General features: G+C 39.7%; 1 protein-coding gene across 5 annotated transcripts in view; it reads left to right on the forward strand.

Moving 5' to 3' along the window:
* The window catches only part of LOC125453540 (proteasomal ATPase-associated factor 1-like), a 44389-nt gene that overhangs the window by 3813 nt on the left and 21061 nt on the right, over nt 1-19515 (forward strand). For 3 of the 5 annotated variants that reach the window (XM_048533275.2, XM_059646756.1, XM_048533278.2), the window contains 5 exons: nt 5128-5231; nt 5309-5425; nt 7647-7745; nt 8380-8530; nt 15051-15245. In XM_048533275.2, coding sequence (XP_048389232.1) covers nt 5128-5231; nt 5309-5425; nt 7647-7745; nt 8380-8530; nt 15051-15245 — 666 coding nt within the window. Of the gene's footprint in view, nt 1-5126; nt 5232-5308; nt 5426-7646; nt 7746-8379; nt 8531-15050; nt 15246-19515 lie in introns of those variants that run through there. The other 2 variants (XM_048533276.2, XM_048533277.2) reach the window with 2 other exon arrangements.

The following is a 19515-nucleotide window of genomic DNA, read 5'->3' on the forward strand; positions in this document are numbered from 1 at the left end:
TGTAGAATTGTAAAATCTGCAGTATAGAAGTGCATTGATTCAGTACTTCAGCATTGACATTAAATTCCATTTGACTCTGAAGTTTTATTGCCAGTCTTACTGATGCAAAAGTGGCCAGGATGATTGTTTTGTAAAATTATTCCTTCATGACAAATTAATAAACAAATCTGATTCATATATTTAAAGTGTATACATGGAAAATTCATGCTGGTAATTTCTTTTAGGTTAAATTTGACATGTGGCAGAACGCATTGGCTGAAAAATATAGGAATAGTGTGCGAAAATTTAAAACCAGTTTCTCGTTTAGAATGGTTTCTGTACCTTGCGAAGTAAGACCTTACCTGATGCAGCAGCTATAAATCTTTATTTTGAGCCAGAACTATTTTGTAGAAGTGTTGAATTTGTTGGCTCCAGATAACCTCATTCTTTTAGTTTGACTTTAAAATTATGTTTTTCCAACTTTGTTCATGCTTTGATCTGTCGAGAGCGCTCTGCAATGTGATCATGATTTCTCTTGATGTTTATTCTATTCTGACGAGAGAAAAGCAAAGTTTTAAAGAACATAATACTCATAAGGGGAAATTTTCCCAATAATTTTTAGCATTCCTGTAGTCTGAATTTAGAAGCTTGATGGGTGATCTAATTGAGGTGCTTTCTAATGTGAAAGGATTTAACATGGTAAGTACAAAGAAATCATTTCCTGTATTGGTATAATGCAGGTTATAAGAGGGTGCATTCTTGCAATTAGAGCTGAGGCATTCAGAAGTGCAATCAAGAAACACCATTTTTCACTGTGTAATGGAAACTTAGAACTGCCCCTAATAGGGTATGAAGGTTGGATCAATTCAGATTTCCAAAACCCAATTTTTTAAAAAAATTTTATTGGGTAAGGATACCAAGGGATTTGAAACAAAGGTAATTGAATGGATTTGAGGTACAGATCAACTGGTGATGTAATTGAGTAGTAGAACAGATTTGTGAGTGAATGACCTAATTGCTGTTCCTATATTCCTTTAATGGTAGCAGGTAAGGACTCTGATTATCTGCTCAGTAGAGTCCAACTGGAAGAAATCCTCTGAGAATTAATACCTTTTCAGGGAATTGCTTCTTATAGTCTCTTAGCAACCTGCTTAAACCGTGTACTCACCCAATACACTCCATAAATTATTTCTTGGAATTCCTATGACCTTACCTAAAACAGGCTAGTGGATAAGTAGAAGCGTGAGTAGATCGAGAGGTTTCCAAGGCAATAAGAATGTTTTCTTATTTAAAGATTTTTGGAGCAGTGAGGTGATCAAAAATGTTACCTATTAATCCCCTAGACAATGTTCTAAGTCCAATTTCCATTGAATTTTTTAGCGGGATTCTCATCCCAAAATCTAGTGAGATTCCTCTTTCTTCCTTAGCAAATGCAAGTATTTACTTACCTATTGCATCCTTCCAATTCCCATTTCTGTCCCATCTTGCCATTCCCAGAGCAACTTGCCAATCAGCAGATATCCCAGAATTCACTGGCATCCGTTGCACCCAGGCACCCACTGTTTTATCCAGCTAGGTTAAAAGTTACTGAGGTTTGCCCAAACATGGCAGACAGGAGTAGAGCGGACCAAGCTTTGCAGGAGGTCCTGCTTGATGAGGAGGCCAGAAGACCAGACCATGCCAGCTGGTCTGATGTTGCCACCTGGGACAAAGCAGTTGCAGCCATCTGATTGAATGCCTGCAATGAAGGAAGATCAGTGATCTTCTCCACTTCGCCGAAGTGACTGCCACCATCATCTGTCCGATACCCCCACACTCACTTTATCTCTGCTAGTACAGGCCACTTCCCATCAAAACTCATACCTCTTGCTATTGCCTGCAATATTTTATACACTTGCCTTCACCCTTCCAACCCTTGACACCAGCAAGCTTGAATGCCCTCTGCGCTACCCACTCACTCACACTGACACTTCCCACTTGCACCAATGGAAGTAGCTGTACCTCTCACTTTCATCTCCCATAACACATGCCCCTCTCTCATTCTGTGAGGAAAACATCAATAGGGCAGAAAGACTCATTCAGCTCTTCACCCACCACAAGGGACCCTGTCAACAACTACAATACATGGAACCTATAAGATTCCACACTAAACTAAAACAAAGAACTGTGGATGCTGGAGATCTGAAACAAAAACAGTAATCTGATGAAGAATCCCTCAACTCAACTTTAATTTGCTCTCTTCCCACAAATGCTGTCAGACCTGCTGAGTTGCACCGACAGTTTCTGTTTTTGTTCGTATAAGATTCCTTCCTTGTTTATCATGCCCTCAGAGCTCTTGTTGCAGCCTCTTGAGTATGATCATAACTAGAAATTGCAACTCGCCATCTGTCGAGCTGCATATTAAATTTTAAATATTAAAGACCATGTCACTCATCAATGTAGCAATATTGTTTTCTGAAGATAAACTATTACCTGCTTAATTAGCTGATCATTTTTAACGTTGAAAGTTAGGAGTGAGCGTCTTATTACTTGAACTCAGCTGTTAAACAAAAAATTTCAGATTTATGTCATAACTGTCCTTTGATGTAGGAAGTGAAGTCTAATATCAGCTATTGAATATCTTGTTTCACTTTAGTTTCCCTCTAAGAAGTTTTATTTTCAACAGGGTGTGGGCCCACAGGGGAATGTAACTCTAGTTTGTTTCTTGAGTGGTGGTTTTTCTGCATTGCATGATTATTTAACCATGAGTACATCACAGCTGAAAACCTCCCTCACTCTGGTCAGAGCAAACTATATGGTAAGTGGAAAAGCCGTGGGGAAAATTGAGGCACAGAGAGATCTGGGTGTTCAGGTCCATTGTACCCTGAAGTGGCCAAGAAGGCATACGGCATGCTTTCATTCATCGGAGTATTGAGTACAAGAGTTGGCAGGCCATGTTACAGTTGTATAGGACTTCGATTCGATGACATTTGGAATGCTGTGTACGGTTCTGGTCACCACATTACCAAAAGGAGGTGGATGCTTTGGAGAGGGTGTACCAGGGTGTTGCCTGGTATGGAGGCCGGTAGCTATGAAAGAGAGGTTGAGTAGATTAGGATTATTTACATTAGAAAGATGGAGGTTGAGGGGCGACCTGATTGAGGCCTGCAAAATCATGAGAGGTTTAGACGGTGGATAACAAGAAGCTTCTTCCCAGAATGGGGGACTGAATTACTAGGAGTGACGATTTAACGGTGAGAGGGGAAAAGTTTAAGGGAGATATGCGTGGAAAATTCTTTACAAAAAGGTTGGTGGGTGCCTAGAACATGTTGCCAGCAGAGGTGGGCATGATAGCATTATTTAAGATGTAACTAGACAGATACATGAATGGGCAGGGAGTAGAGGGATACAGATCCTTGGAAAATAGGCAATAGGTTTTGATAGAGTATCTGGATTGGCGCAGGCTTGGAGGGCCGAAGGGCCTGTTACTGTGCTGAAATCTTCTTTGTTCTTTGGTGTCAGTTGCATTTGCAGCATGCTTTGAATCTTCAAGATGGCAGTGGTCTAGCAGCACAGCTTGCGGCACTTTAGCCCAGGAGCTTGGCACTTGTCTACTCCATTTGCATTTTATTTTTTTCTTCCTTTCATTGATTTTCCTTAATGTTTACATTCATCATCTTACGTTTTTAATTTCGGTGGAAGGCATGTTGTCCCGATTGGGCCCAGTGAAGAGAACCTTTCCAGCCTAATGTGCTGGTCTGAGCTTTGTGCAGCTGTCTCCTGTTGTGGTGGCCTTGTCCCAGGGGGTGGAATCGGCTTGGTGTAGTGGTCTCCAGGTTTGGTATTGTTATCCTGGTGTAAAGGTCTCATCAGTGTGCAAGTCTTCAGCAGATTTCAGGTATTTCAGCGGCCCACCATGCTGATATCATCCAGTCCCAGCGATGAGGTTTCGTTCTGGCATGTGGCTTGGAGATCTTGTATTCCAGCCTGGAGTAGCAATCTGCTATTGTGGCAGCTTTGTCCCAGAGGGGCCGTTTGGCTTGCATGGCGGTCTCCAAGTTTGGCAATCTTGTCCTGGCATGGAGCTCTCGTCAGTGTAGAAGTCGTCTTTGGCAGCAGCTTCCTGTATTCCAGCATTCACTATCTTAATGGTCTCTTCCCCAAACTGAAATTGATCTGAGATGCATTCTGCTTTAATTTTTTACTTTTATTTATGACTTCTGACATTAATGCAAGTGCCATGGTATGGCAACATAAAACATTTCACTTTTTTTTTGTAAAAATGCACATGACAATAAATTGCTATTCTGTTCTATTCAGCAGAAAATTTGGGATAAGCAGAACTATGAAGCTTGTCCTATTCCCACTTATACCATTGCAGTCTTCATTTGTAACATAATTAGCATCCTTGTGACCACCTTAGGTGGAATTGCTTAACTTAGTTTAGGTCGCAGATTGAGACTGGAATCTTCATAACTCGTGGATTATTACTACGCCATGCAATATGTTAATCCATTTACTATGAACTATTTGGACTTTTAATTTCAAAGGTTTGTTAAATCAGAGCTCAGTTTCTTTGAAATATATGCCAACGTTTTAGGGACAGATGCACAGGCAATATTCTCAAGCACTTTGAAGATCATTTACATTCAAAAGCTAATATTCTGAGTGAGTGTACATTAGCCCCAGTGCTGATATTGAATCCACAATAATCTAATTTCAACAGATGGTACAACACCTGAAGTTATATGCAAATTTGTGCCATGAGTTTTGATCTTTCCAATACAGGAAAGCCTTTACTAAAGAAATATTTTCATTTTTACGTAACATACTTCACAAGCTATGGCCATCAAAGCCAATGAACTATGTTTTTCAGAAATGCAGTTGCTGTTTTGAGAAAACATTGTGGCTAGTTTGAATGTAGTGAGGTACCACAATCAGCAGTGCAATGGAATAAATATTGGCCAGAACACAAGGGAGAACTTGCCTGCTATTTAGTATTAGTGAAACAGTCTTCTTTAGGCCAATCTGAGAGGATAGGTGGGCCTCCATTTAGCATGTCATCCGAACAACAGAGATTTCATAAGGGCATTTATTTGTTGTTGAAATATCCCATTAATGGCATGATTAATTAATGATAACATGGTCTAATGTCCATTTCTAATTTAGGAACAGCTACTTTATATGGCTGTATTAAGTGTCAAGGAGTTGGAAAAGATGGGGTCCCAGTGGTAACAGCTTCAGAAGGGTTTGAAGTCACAGAGATTACAAAGGTGAGATTTTCCTCCATGTATTATTTTTCTTAGTGCCATCTCTGAAAAGGTAGCATTTTACACATTGCAACATTAAGTTTTTAGAATTTTTTTTTCAATTACAGAAGAGTATTCTAATCTCCTGTCCTGATGGGAATGCAGCCTCCAAGTTTCTTATGCCTTATACAACCTTTTCTGGAATACACTCGAAAAGTGTAAGTCTGTTTTTAAATTACTTTATGTAAGCTGAATAATATTGACATTTTTCCTGAAGTAAGCATTTTTAGAAGTGCACTCATTGTAGTAGGAAAGGTGCCAGTTTTCAAAATGATTTGTTTACGTAGAATCCCTTGTGATTAATTTGGAAACTTCTGAATTTAGATACATCAATTCTAGATAGTTTGCCATTAGCTTATAATAGTAAGGCAGCACAAAAACACGTTATAATTAAATATTAACCTTGAGATTAACTATCTTTGACCTAGTTCTGGTTTCAATTCCCTTTAATCGAATGTTAACAATGGTTGTGGATTTGTTTCAAGATTTGTAAGGTGGCAGGAATGATATGGAGTATGCTGTCAAAGAAACTAATAGTGTTTCATTAATTGGCTTAAAATTTTTAAGGATAGTAGTCCGGCAAGTGTGCATTTAATTGCAAAGAATATTACCTTGTCTTTTATCTATTATGGCAGTGTCTCCTAGACTTCTTTTTGCTGAGCCCCTTGTTGTGAGATTCAGATCTCATAGTTCAGTCCTTTTTATAAGAAATAATACTTTTTCATTAAGTGAAAGGATTTCATTTGTTGTACAAATGCATTGTTTAAGTCTTTTCATCTGCCTGAAGTCTTTGATAAACAAGATTTTCTTCTAATATTGTCTTATGGTTGTGTATTGAGGAACTGCATTGCCTAGTCCTCCTAATTTTTATGTTCAATGGGTATTATATCTCAAAGGTTATCTCTTAGGTGTCAGTGCCACTTGCTGATTTAGAGAATATTTTGGTTTATTCACAGTCCTAAAATAGTATGTCTAGTCTAGAGTAGACTTAGTTATACAACTAATAGAACAGGTCTGAAAACTAACTCAGACGTTACTACGCAAAGTGAATGTTATCTAAAAATTCATATGCAGTTTCTTTACAAATGAATTTTTTATCTCAATTCCAGTTGCCTAGCCTGTCCTGGATAATGGATCTTGATCTATTATTATGCATTGTTACTAAAGCAGGAATTTTAGATCAGCAATTGTGTAAATTCCATCCAATTAAAACCACAAACAAATTTATGTTGGTCAAGGCACGCATTTTTAAAATTCATTTGGTTCTCAACCTCCCTGAAATGTTGTTCACTTGCTACCTGAAGGTAACAGCTCATACAGTTCTATAGCACCACGGGCTTCTTAATTAAGTGAATACCTTCCACAGTTCAGCCTTGGTGCGTACTGATTTCTGACTTCCCTTGTCTGGTGGTTGGTTGGACCAAGTTTGCTGTCAAGTCAATGGATTAGATATTCTGGCTGCTGACCATTAATCACTGCTAGCCAACCAGGGAGCCCCTCGCATCTTTGCCAGATGTTAGAAAGGGGGAGAAGTGCTCCCATATCATCAGCCAGTGCAGTGTCTGTCTCTTGTCACTTGTGACCAATGAACAAAATTACGGATAAATGTAGTTATGAAGAACAATAACCTGAATTAAATCTATAAGCACACAGATAATCTAACCTATTCTTCACATGTTCATTACCCTGGTATTTTCCCTGTGATTGGGAACTTTGTTAGAGAATAGAGCGAGGAACCTTTCTTGATCTTTGTTGCAATCTCCAGCCATACTTCCAATTTCATTAAACCTTTATCAGTCACTATGAGGCACATTATAAGCAAATCCTTTTGACTTGTGGACCCCGCCCCGTGCGGGTCAGAAATGCCAAGTCTGTCCTCAGCAACTCCTCACAACACCGTTCGATCAAGCAGTAAGTTGAAGTAATGGAAGCTGGAAGGTGTTCCCCTGCTGTCACACTGGTTTGAAAATATCATGCATAGGCTCTATTTGTTCATGAGTCTTAGAGATGGTTGTTTTTAAAATTTTACATGATTTTTTAAAAAAATCAGTTTTGATTTATGGAACAAAAACAGAAGTTGCTAGGAACAAAACAAGTTGCTAGAAAAGCTTAGTTGGTCTGGAAGCATCTATGAAGAAAAAGAAAAGAGTTAATGTTTTGGGTCCAGTGACCCTTCCTCAGAACTGGACCTGAGCTTTTATAGCAACTTCTGTTTTTGTTCCTGATCTACAGCATCCGCAGTTTTTTTTTATTTGAGTTCTGGAAGATGGATTTCTGGTGTTTATGTAAAGCACTGATTTTGTTGAACCTGATGTATCTTTCAAATAAAATTGTATTTCCAAAATTATGTACATATTCTCTCTTATTCTCACCCCCTAGATAACCAGTATGGATATTTCTAGTGGTGGAGGGCTGGGAGTATCTTGCAGCACAGATGGAACAATGCGAATCTGGCAAGCCAACAATGGAGAATTGAGGGTTTGTGTATCTATTTACTGCTGTAAACTCCTGAACGAGTAGTTAAAAAAATTTATAGTTTAAGGTCTGTCTTTGAACAGCTTCCGTAGAAAGATTACGTGAGCTTATCGTTCTGGTTTGAATCCTGAATCACTTAACATAGATTTCGTAACAAGTTGGTTATGTGTTTTAAATAACTTGAGAATTTTCTACCCAAGTTAATTTTATGTTGACAATAACAGGCCCTCAAGAGAGATTACTAAGCCATTATCACATCATAAACAAGGTAAACTGAAGATGAAACGATTTATAACAGTTATATGTGAGCCTTTAGTTACAATTGCTACCTAATAATCCTTCTGTTGTAGCTATTATGTTTTGTATTAGTTGATCTCATAATGTGCAAGTAATTAGTTATATTTTTGGTATATTTATTATGAGGGCCAATGCAAAGTGAACTGGCAAAATAATTAATCAGTAGTGACGACCATGCTGAAGGATGTGATGTCGTCATAACGTGATCGTTGCTACTTTGTTTAACATCAGATATTGATCTCTGAAAAATATCACAGTTGATGTTCCAAACAGTGTGCAGATATGTGTGTATGTGAATTGGAAAGTCTTGTATCTAATCCATTGTAATTTTAAATTTCAGAGAGAACTGGTTGGCCACGTGTATGATGTGAATTGTTGTAGGTTCTTTCCCTCGGGGATTGTGGTTCTAAGTGGAGGAATGGATGCTCAGTTGAAGATCTGGTCTGTTGAAGATGGAAATTGTTCTGTAACTTTGAATGGACACAAAGGAGGTATCAAGAACTACTGACATAGCCTTTTAAGAAACAAAATAGTGATAGTATTCTATTTTACAGGAAACAATGATTCTGAAAAACAAATCCATTAAAAACATGGTAAATTTAGATACAGGTTCAAAACTTGGTATGCATTGACTGTGTTTCTACCAGGTTTGCTATAGTACAGATTTCAGAGCAGTTGATAATGTACCTTGTATGTTTGTTGTTGTTGGAGATCACTCATCTCAACTCCAGGATGTCACTGCGGAGTCTCTCAGGGTAGTGTCCTAGTTGCTTAGGAGCACTACAACCTGCAAGTTACATTCCAAGTTGTTCACAATCCTGACTTTGGACTGTAACACCAATCCCTCACTGTTTGTGGGCCAATAACCTGGATTTCTTCCTCCTGACAGCAGTGTGGATGTGCCTGTATTCCAAGGACTGCAGCAATTCAAGAAGGCAGCTCACTGCTACACTCTCTGAGGCCATTGAAAATAAATGCTGGCTGAGCCACTGATAGCAACAACCCTGTGAATGGACAAATAATGTTTTTGAAGAAGTATCTACGGGGGGAACGTTCTTTTCACTTCCTGCTACTTTTCTTTCCATCCCTCTTGAAACTGAATGCTTCTCGGTGCTAATCTGGACCAAATCAAGAACTGATGTAATTCAGCCAACTATTAAGATTGCTGAAGGAGAAAGGGAATGGGTCACCTAAAAGGCAGAAAAAAAGCAGGAATGCAGTGCAAGTGTCCCCTGTGGTCATCTCCCTCCAAAACAGGTATACCGTTTTGGATACTGTTGGGAGAGATGGCTCACCCAGGGAAGGCAGCAGTAGCCAGGTTCATGGCACCTACTGTACAGAAGGGCGGGCAAAAGAGTGGAAGGGCTATAGTCATAGGGGATTTGATTGTAAGGGGAGTAAGTAGGCAGTTCTGTGGTTGAAAATGAGACTCCTGAATGGTACGTTACCTTCCAGGTGCATGGCTCAGGGATGTCTCAGATTGACTGCAGGACATTCTGAAGGGGGAGGGAAAACAGTCAGCTGTCGTGGTGCATGTAGGCACCAATGATATAGGTTTAAAAAAAAGGATGAGGTCCTACAAGCAGAATTTAGAGAGTTAGGAGCCAAGTTAAAATGTAGGGCCTCAAAGGTAGTAATCTCAGGATTGCTACCAGTGCCACATGCTAGTCAGAGTAGAATGAAGGAATAGGCAGGATAAATGAGTGGCTTGAGAGATGGTGCAGGATGGAGGGGTTCAGATTTTTGGAACATTGGGACCAGTTCTGGGGGAGGTGGGACTATTAGAAATGAGATAGTCTACACCTGGGCAGGACTGGAACCAATGTCTTACAGGCTGCTTTTGCTAACGCTGTTGGGGAAGGATTAAACTAGTATGGCAGGGGGATGGGAGCTAAATGAAGAGGCTAGTGGACACTAAGGAGGTAATATCTGAAACCTGTAAGGAACTAGTTAATGAAGTCACTGTGACTAAGGGTAAGAGTAGGCAGCGAGCAAATGTTGGATACACAAGGACACGTGGTCTGACCTGCATTTGTTTTAATGCGAGAAGTACCAGGGTAAGGTAGATGAATTTAGGGCTTGAATTAGGTCCTGGGAGTATGATGATGTTGCTATTACTGAGACTTGGTTGAGGGAAGGGCAAGGTTGGCAACTAAATATCCCATGATATAGATGCGTCAGGCGGGATAGAGAGGGAGGTAAAAAGGGTAGAGGAGTTGCATTACTGGTCAAAGAGGATATCACAGCTGTGCTGAAGGAGGACATAATGGAGGACTCGAGCAGTGAAGCAATATGGGCAGAGCTCAGAAATAGGAAGGGTGCAGTAACAATGTTGGGGCTGTACTACAGGCCTCCCAACAGCGAGCGTGAGATAGATGTACAAATATGTAGACAGATTATGGAAAGATGGAGGAGCAACAGGGTGGTGGTGATGGAAGATTTTAATTTTACCAACATTGACTTCGTCTTAGGGGTTTAGATGGAGCAGAATTTGTCAGGTGCATCCAGGAGGGTTTTCTAGAGCAGTATGTAAATAGTCCAACTCGGGAAGGGGCTATACTGGACCTGGTGTTGGGGAATGAGCCTGGCCAGGTGGTTGATGTTTCAGTAGGGGATTATTTTGGGAATAGTGATCACAGTTCCGTAAGTTTTAAAATACTGCTGGACAACTATGAGAGTGGTCCTAAAGGAAGAGTGCTGAACTGGGGGAAGGCCAGCTGGAGCTAGGGAATGTGGATTGGGAGCAACTGTCTGAGGGTAAATCCACATTTGATATGTGGGAGGCTTTTAAAGAGAGGTTGACTAGAGTGCAGGACATGTGAAAATGATGGATTGAAAGGGCAAGATTAGGGAACCATGGATGACAGGTGAAATTGTAAGCCTAGCAAAGAGGGAAAAGGAAGCATATGGAAGGTCGAGGCGACTGAAAACAGACGAAGCTTTGGAAAAATATTGGAAAAGTAGGACCAATCTGAAATGAGGAATTAAGAGGGCTAAAAGAGATCACGAAATATCTTTAGCAAACAGGGTTAAGGAAAATCCCAAAGCCTTTTATTCATACATAAGGAACAAGAGGGTAACTAGAGAAAGGGTTGGTCCACTGAAGGACAAAGGAGGGAAGTTATTTGAGGAGTCAGAGAAAATGATTGAGATTCCTAATGAGCATTTTGCATCGGTAATCGCCGAGGAGAGGGACATGACGGATGTTGAGATTAGGGATAGATGTTGGATTGCTCTAGGTCAAGTCAGCATGGCGGCAGGGTGCAGGCGGGAGGTAGTGTTGTGTATTCTAAAAGGCATTAGGGTGGACAAGACACCAGGTTCAAATGGGATCTATTCCAGCTTTCTGAGAGAAGCAAGAAAGGAGATAGCTGGGGCCTTAACAGATATCTTTGCAGCATCCTTGAACATGGGTGAGATCCTGGAGGACTGGAGAATTGCGAATGTTGTCCCCTTGTTTAAGAAGGGTCGCAAGGATAATCCAGATAATTATAGACCAGTGAGCCTGACGTCAGTGGTGGGGAAGCTGCTGGAGAAGATACTGAGGGATAGGATCTATTTACATTTGGAAGAAAATGGGCTTATTAGTGAGAGGCGTATGGTTTTGTGCAGGGTATGTCCTGTCTTATCAACTTGATAGAATTATTTGAGGAAGTGACAAAGTTGATAGATGAGGGAAGGGCTGTAGATGTCATATACATGGACTTCAGTAAGGTGTCTGATAAGGTTCCACATGGTAGGCTGATGGCGAAAGTGAAAGTTGCATGGGGTCCAGGGTGTACTAGCTAGATGGATAGAGAACTGGCTCGGCAACAGGAGACAGAGTTGTTGTAGAAGGAAGTTTCTCAAAATGGAGAACTGTGACCAGTGGTGTTCCACAGGGATCCGTGTTGGGATCATTGTTGTTTGTGATATACATAAATGATCTGGAGGAAGGTACAGATGGTCTGATTAGCAAGTTTGCATATGACAGTAAGATTGGTGGAGTAACGGATAGTGAAGGGGACTGTCCAGGAATACAACAGAATATAGATAGATTGGAGAGTTGGGCATAGAAATGGCAGATGAAGTTCAATCCATGCAAATGTGAGGTGGTACGTTTTGGAAGATCCAATTCAAGAGCGAACTATGTGGTAAATGGAAAAGCCCTGGGGAAAATTGATGCACAGAGAGATCTGGGTGTTCAGGTCCATTGTACCCTAATGGTGGCAACGCAGGTGGATAGAGTGCTCAAGAAGGCATACAGCATGCTTTCATTCATCAAACGAGGTATTGAGTTGGCAAGAGTTGGCAGGTCATGTTACAGTTGTACAGGACTTTGGTTTGACCACATTTGGAATACTGCATACAGTTCTGGTTGCCACACTAACAAAAAGATGTGGATGCTTCGTAGAGGGTGCAGAGGAGGTTCACCAGGATGTTGCCTGGTATGGAGGGCGCTAGCTATGAAGGAACGTTGAGTAGATTGAGATTATTTACATTAGAAAGACAGAGGTTGAGTGGGGACCTGATTGAGGTCTACAAAATCATGAGAGGTATAGACAGGGTGGATAGCTAGAAGCTTTTTCCAACAGTGGGGGACTTGACTACTCAGGGTCACAATTTCAAGGTGAGAGGGGAAAAGTTTAAGGGAAATGTGCGTGGAAAGTTCTTTATGCAGAGGTTGATGGGTGCCTGGAATACGTTCCCAGCGGAGGTGGTAGAAGTGGGCTCAATAGCATTATTTAAGATGTGCATCTAGACAGATACATGAAAGGGCAGGGAGCAGAGGGATACAGATCCTTGGATAATAGGTGACAGGTTTAGAGAGTATCTGTATCAGCGCAAGTTTGGAGGACCAAAAAGTCTATTTCTATGCTGAAATTTTCTTTGTTCTTTATAATTTGGGCTGATCTAAAATCAGCTTTTAAGCAACTGGATAATATCCCCAATTCCAATGTTATTAATAAATAAAATGCCCAGTATTAGTGGCTTTGCAGATGTAGTTGAGTCGTTTTTAAAGGTGTCTACCTATATTTATTTGAAGCTTGTCGTAATGTCTTAAACATGATTATGACACCTGAAAGATAAAACCCAAAATAACAACTAAACCCAAGAAAATTCATCATTGTTCTTTTGCAGTTCTGCTGTGATGCATGCAGCCATTTTTCATGTTTGCTGCAAAACACCCTCCTCTCTGTTTCTTTAAACCAATAAGCAAAATCGGTGTCAAGTCCACCGACCATATTAGGCTAAATGGTTAATTTAAACTCTTTGTGCCCAGTATTTGAGAACAGCTGGGTGTTTCTAATACTTATTATGTCATATATTTTAAAATTTTAATGCTGGTTTAAATCCAACATTTTCTGGATGCATTTTTATTTTTTAGTTGTAAAGCATGCTATTGTTCACTGCGGACAGCTTTCTAATGTTCTGGAAAGTAAACCCTGAAGTCATTTTCTTATTGAATGACAGAGAATGATGATAAATAAAAACGTAGGCAGTTGTTGCATGCATTTTAACTTTAGTTGGAGGAGACCTAATTTTGCTTGGCTTTTGAATTTTATTCTGCAAGACAGCATTTTTTTTTTGTCCTGTGCATTAGAAATGTGTAATCCAGTAATCTGTGAATATTGTAACATTTAGGGAGCTTGGTGTCTTAATATTAACCACATTCAAATGCTTGCTATATTCAGTTCTTTATTGCAGTAGGCAGTAAGATTTTCAGTAGGCCACTCCATATAGCTCAGCAGCCAGTGGAGAGCAGTTCAAGAGTTACAGTCAGCTTGTGATTGAACGACAGAGCTAGAAGCAAGTTCCATGCAGAAAAGTGCTGCCAAGAATACCATTGGTTCTTTGCATTTGGGACTTGGAGAGAAACTCTAGGAGCTGTTACAGGTCCTGAGAACTCGTAAGCGCAGCTGATGGTTGCTGGTTGGGCCTTAGGAAGGTCCTGAAGGCTGAGAGTATGACCACTTAGCACAATTAATACTTCCAGTACAACTGAGAGGCATGATTGAAAAATCAAAGCACTATTTGCTTGGTGCAGCTGAGCAACATTTGAACTCGGGGTGTGGGGAGAGAAAAAAAACTACAGGTGTGGTCCTTGCTTGTTGAAGCTTACAGTCTGTGAAAAACTGGACCTGAGCTTGTGAGTACAAGCTGGAGTACAGTTTCCAGGAACCAGATGATCTTAGACCCAGGAAAGGAAGGCGAATGTTAGCAGTTGTTGAGGAGATCATGGTGGAGTGTTTTTTGTGTTCTAAATCTGGGTCTTTAATAGAGAAGATTGGAATCCTATATAAATATTTGACGATCCACAGTGTTGCAGAGAAATCCATGGGATACATCTTGATTGCATTTTCGGTTTGATCTATTCTGAGGGGTGTATGATTGCAGTTTGTCTGTTATCCATATAATTAATTTTTTTTCAATAGCTTATAGAATATTAATATCAAATGTCTTGGCATTTATTACCCATCCATAATAATAGTTCACCTGGAATTGCATGTAGGTCAGACGAGGTAAACATGGTAGATTAACCTTCCCTAAAGAACATTTTGTGGCAATCAACATTTGATTGTCATAAATATCAGTTTGATTTTTCAATCAACGTTTGTGACAGCCATCTTTAGGCTAAGTATTTTTAACCAGATTTTTATTGAATTGATCTGCCATGGTGGGATTCGAACCCGTGTCCCCAAAACATACTAGCGTTCTGGAGTGACACTGCTGCTATGCCGCTGCCTCCTCTACATTGTCTTACTTTTCAAAGTTTATGTAACAATTTTGATTGCTGTTGTTCAAAACAGTGAAATATTGTGGCTTTAGTTTCTTAATACCTATTATGTCACACATTATCTACTGTACAAAGCAAATTACTGGTCCCTATCCAGATCCTAATACATATTGGTGGTTCTGGTCTAGAATCATAGCGCACATTTTCTTACTCAATATTGAAAATATTTTTGTGTTTACAAATTATATTAATGTTTGTTTAAAGTTGAGTTTCCTTTTTAATTTTGTTTTTAGGTATTCTTGATACAGCAATCATAGAACGTGGACGCAATGTCATCTCAACCTCCAGGGATGGAACAGCAAGACTGTGGGATTGTGGCATGTCCACTTGCCTTGCAGTTCTGGTAGATTGTGGGACTCCCATTAATGGCTGTTCACTTGATGTTGCTGAAAACACAGTGAATTTGGGTTCTCCTGAGCATTCACCAAGTAAGTAGACTGTTGAAACAGATTGTCAATCGCCCAAAGCAGTTCCAGTTATTCCTTTAGATTCTTGAAACATGCAGACCAAAAAGTGAACTTCATTCTCATTTTGTGGTGTTACACAATCTCAGTGGGGGCCATGATAGGTCCCATTGCTGAGGCAACTAGGTAAGAGAGGGGATTTTCTACTGTTGCTAATTGTGCTCACCATCCAACTATCACTGTTGTCCTTAACTGAACCCAATGTGATGTACACCACAGCATCAATTCTATCTGGTAAACTGATTTTTCCATCTAAATTTGTCAATTTGTATCCCTTGGACTGATAGCTGTAATGACAGTTGACAGTTGATTGTAACATTGCATGTAAATCAGACCAGGTAAGAACAGCAGATTCCCTTTCCTGGTGGGTGAATCAAATAAGTATTTTACGACAAACAGCAACAGTTACATTATGGACATTAAACTAGCTTTAATTCTGGATTTTATTGAATTCACATTTTACCGTCTGCTGTGGTGAGGTTTGAACCCATGTCCCCATAACGTTAACCTGAATCTCTGGAATGGTAGTCCAGTGACATTACTACTAGTCACTGCTTCCCCACATATGTCGTCATAGAATCATACAGCATTGAAATGGAATGTTCAATCCAACTCATGCGTGCCGACCAGACACCCCCATCCAATCTAGTCACATATTCCACCATTTAGCCTTCACCTCTCTTAAACCCTTCCTATTCATAGATTTCTTTTAAATATTGTAATTGTATCTACCTCCACCACTTCTCATGCAGTTCATTCCATCCACACACCACCCTCACTGAAAAAGTTACCCTCCGGTTCCTTTTATATCTTTCTCCTCTCACTTTTAAAAATATGCCCCCTAATTTTGGACTACCCAATTCTGGGGAAAAGACCTTGGCTATTCATTCTATCCACTCCCTCATGATTTTATAAACCTCTATAAGGTCACCCCCTCAGCCTCTGACCCTCAAAGCCAAAAATCCCCAGCCTATTCACCCTCTTTATAGCTCAAACCTGGTAACATCCTTCTAAGTCTTTTCTGCACCCTCTCCAGTTTAAAAAAAAATCCTTTCTATAGCAGGGTGACCAGAATTGTACACAGTAGTCTAAAGGTGGCTATACCAATGTCTTGTTCATCCGCAACATGACATCCGAACTCTTATATTCAGTGCACTGACCAGTGAAGGCAAGTGTGTCAAATGCCGCCTTTACCGCTCTGACTACGTGTGACTCCACTTTCAAGGAACCATGCATCTGCACCTCTCGATCTCTTTATTCAGTAACAGTTGCCAAGGCCCCCTACCGTTAATTGTGTGAGTCCTGCCCAGGTTTGTCTTTTAGAATTTTCTTACATTTGCCTGCATTGCTGTGTCTTGTTGACTTTGCTGTGAGCAGTGTGGACATTTTCTCCCTTTCACTGCATCATTAACACCAATTTGACATCTCAACCACTTCTTCTCTGCTGTTAGCAACCTCTGCCTTTGGCTGTGGACACCCTCTCCAACAGCTTCCTGGCTGTTACTACCCCTCTGTCTACAAAATAAAAACCATCATTTTACAGCCCCTTTCGGTTCAGGACAAGAATTAGATCCGTCTCTAGATATTAATTGATTCTCTTTCCATACGAGTTCCCTGACCTATCTGAAGCATTCTGTTAAAACGTATCACGGAAGGTTTAATAATGTTTCAATTAAGATTTACACTAGCAATTGACAACCAAGCTTTCTAGTCACGACACATTGGAATTCCATTGTCATATTCCTCTGCCATTCCAACACCAGGTTTTTCTTTAAAGACCAACCATAAAGCTCAGCTATTTGCTCAAGCATTTTTCTTTTCCTTCATGTCTTCATTCTGCCATCTATTTATTTCTGATTATTCCTCTGAAAGATGACTTCTCTATTCTTCTGCTTTAAGGGTACAACACAAGCACAAGTTGTTGTAGTAACTTGCTTTTAAAATGTTGCCACTCTTCCAGTATCTCATTGAAGAGAGTTATAGATTCTCTGTGAAGACAATAGCAAATGAGTTACTAATTTGATCTTTCACTTTTTTTGTACCTACTATTAGCTTATCAGTATCTAAGCTGCAAGGCCTGTTTTTGTACCGTGTTCAAATAAGCCATTTGTAAATGTTTTATTGTTATTTCATGGGATGTGAGTATCATTGGCTAGGCAAGCATTTATTACCTATTCTTGCTTTCCCTTGAAGATTGTGGTGAGCTGTCTCCTTCCACCACTGTGAGGGTTAAGTCAATCCATAGTGCTGTTTGGAAATGACGTTCAGAATTTTGATATAGCGACAGTTTCCATACATCTGCCCTTTACTTCTGGCTAGTAGAAATGCAGATTGGAATATGCTTATAAAAGAACATTGGTGAGTTATTGCAGTACATCTGTAGACCATGTATATTGCTGCCATTATACATCAGTATTTAAGGGCATGAATGTTGATAGTATTGATCTAGTGGTCTGCTTTGTTTTGTATGGTGTTGGGCTTTTTAAGTTTTGGTGGAAATGCACTCATTCAGACACATGGAGAATATACCATCGCACCCTAAGACATGTCCTGTAGATTCAACAATGTAACTGCAATTATATAAGCAAAACTGTCAACATTGGGAAAATTCTAGCGGTGAGTTTGGTGCAATTCAACCATGGTTCATAGAATGCAGGTACAAAACCTGATCCTATACTAATTAGAATTTAGAAGAATTAAAGGTGTTCTTACGGAATTATATAAGATTCTGAAAGAGTTTGGTTGAATCGATGCTGATGCTTCCTCTCTGAGAGAGGGAAGTGGATATATAAAACTGGAAAGGCATGCTTTACAGATAAGTGGGTCTCCCATTTAAAGCATAAACATAGCAAAGTTCTTTTCCCTAGGATGGGGAAGTTCAAAACAAGCAGGTATATTTGCAAAGTGCAGTGACAAAGATTTACAAGTGACCTGAGGGGCATCCTTTTCATACAGATGGTGGTTTGTATGTGTAATGAGGGATCCTAGGGAAAAGAACTTTGCTATGTTTAAGCTTTAAGTGGGAGACCCACTTATCTGAAAAGCATGCCCTTCTAGTTTTATATATCCCCATCCCTCTCTCAGGGAGGAAACATCAACATCAATTCAATCAAACTCTTTTAGAATCTTATATAATTCAGTAAGAGCACCTTTAATTTTTCTAAATTCTAATTAGTATAGGAGCAGATTTTGTACCCTACCAGAGGAAGTGGTAGATGCAAGTGTAGTTAGAACATTTAAAAGACGCTTAAACAAGCACATGAATAGGAAAGGTTTAGAGGGATATAGGCCAAATGCAGGCAAGTAGGACTAGATTTAGTTTGGAAAACTTGTTTGGCATGAATGAGTTGGATAGAAGGGTCTGTTTATGTGCTGTGTGACTCTGACTCTATGACTATACTTCTCCAAAAGGGTTGTTAGTCTTTGAAATCATCTTCCACAGAAAAAAGTGGAGTTGGATCATTGAATACACTCATGGCTGAGTGATCCAGATATTTAATTGGCAAAAGACAAGTCCAGTAATATGAGAGCAAGCAGGAAAGTACTATTAAGACCATTGTTAGATCTGCCATGTTCTTATTTTGCCAGTTCCATCACTCAGTAAGACAAGTGAACTACTATTGCTTCTGTTTCCTATAATCTTACATATTTCCTCAAGCAAAAATCTTTTCTGTCAGTTTCTAATCAGCTGACAAAGGTGGCATGTATATGCAGTGGATGGCTTTGAAACAGTGATTGAATCATGTTGTTTTGGTGCTGTCCCTTGAGGAAGATCATTTGCTGTTGGATTGTGTTGTTAGAAAAAAACAGTTGGGATTGGATAGCAGATTGTTAGATCTGTTTCTTGTTTTCAGTTTTCTCAGAATCGATCCTACAGCTAGGTTAACATGGGCTCTATACCTATGGAGTTTAATTTTAAAATATATCCTTACAGTAAAACATCACTAACAAAAATCAATTTTATCCTGCAAAATGGTCTGTTATTAACATAGATACCAGCCCCCACACACGCAACTCTGTACATGATCTCCTAAATCTGGAGGCCGATGAACTTGGAGACTGTCCTGCTCATCTTCATACATTGGAGTGTTAATAGTTATGATTGATAAATTTGTATTAGTGATGAAAGGGAGACAATTAGAGTTATTGGTTGTTGCACCACATAAATAGAGCTCTGCTGTTCATGTTGGGGAAAAAAAAACTGCATTGCAGAATGTAATCCCCAAATACTAAT

Source organism: Stegostoma tigrinum, chromosome 6 (genome assembly GCF_030684315.1).
Source record: "Stegostoma tigrinum isolate sSteTig4 chromosome 6, sSteTig4.hap1, whole genome shotgun sequence".
NCBI classification, from domain to species: Eukaryota; Metazoa; Chordata; class Chondrichthyes; order Orectolobiformes; family Stegostomatidae; genus Stegostoma; species Stegostoma tigrinum.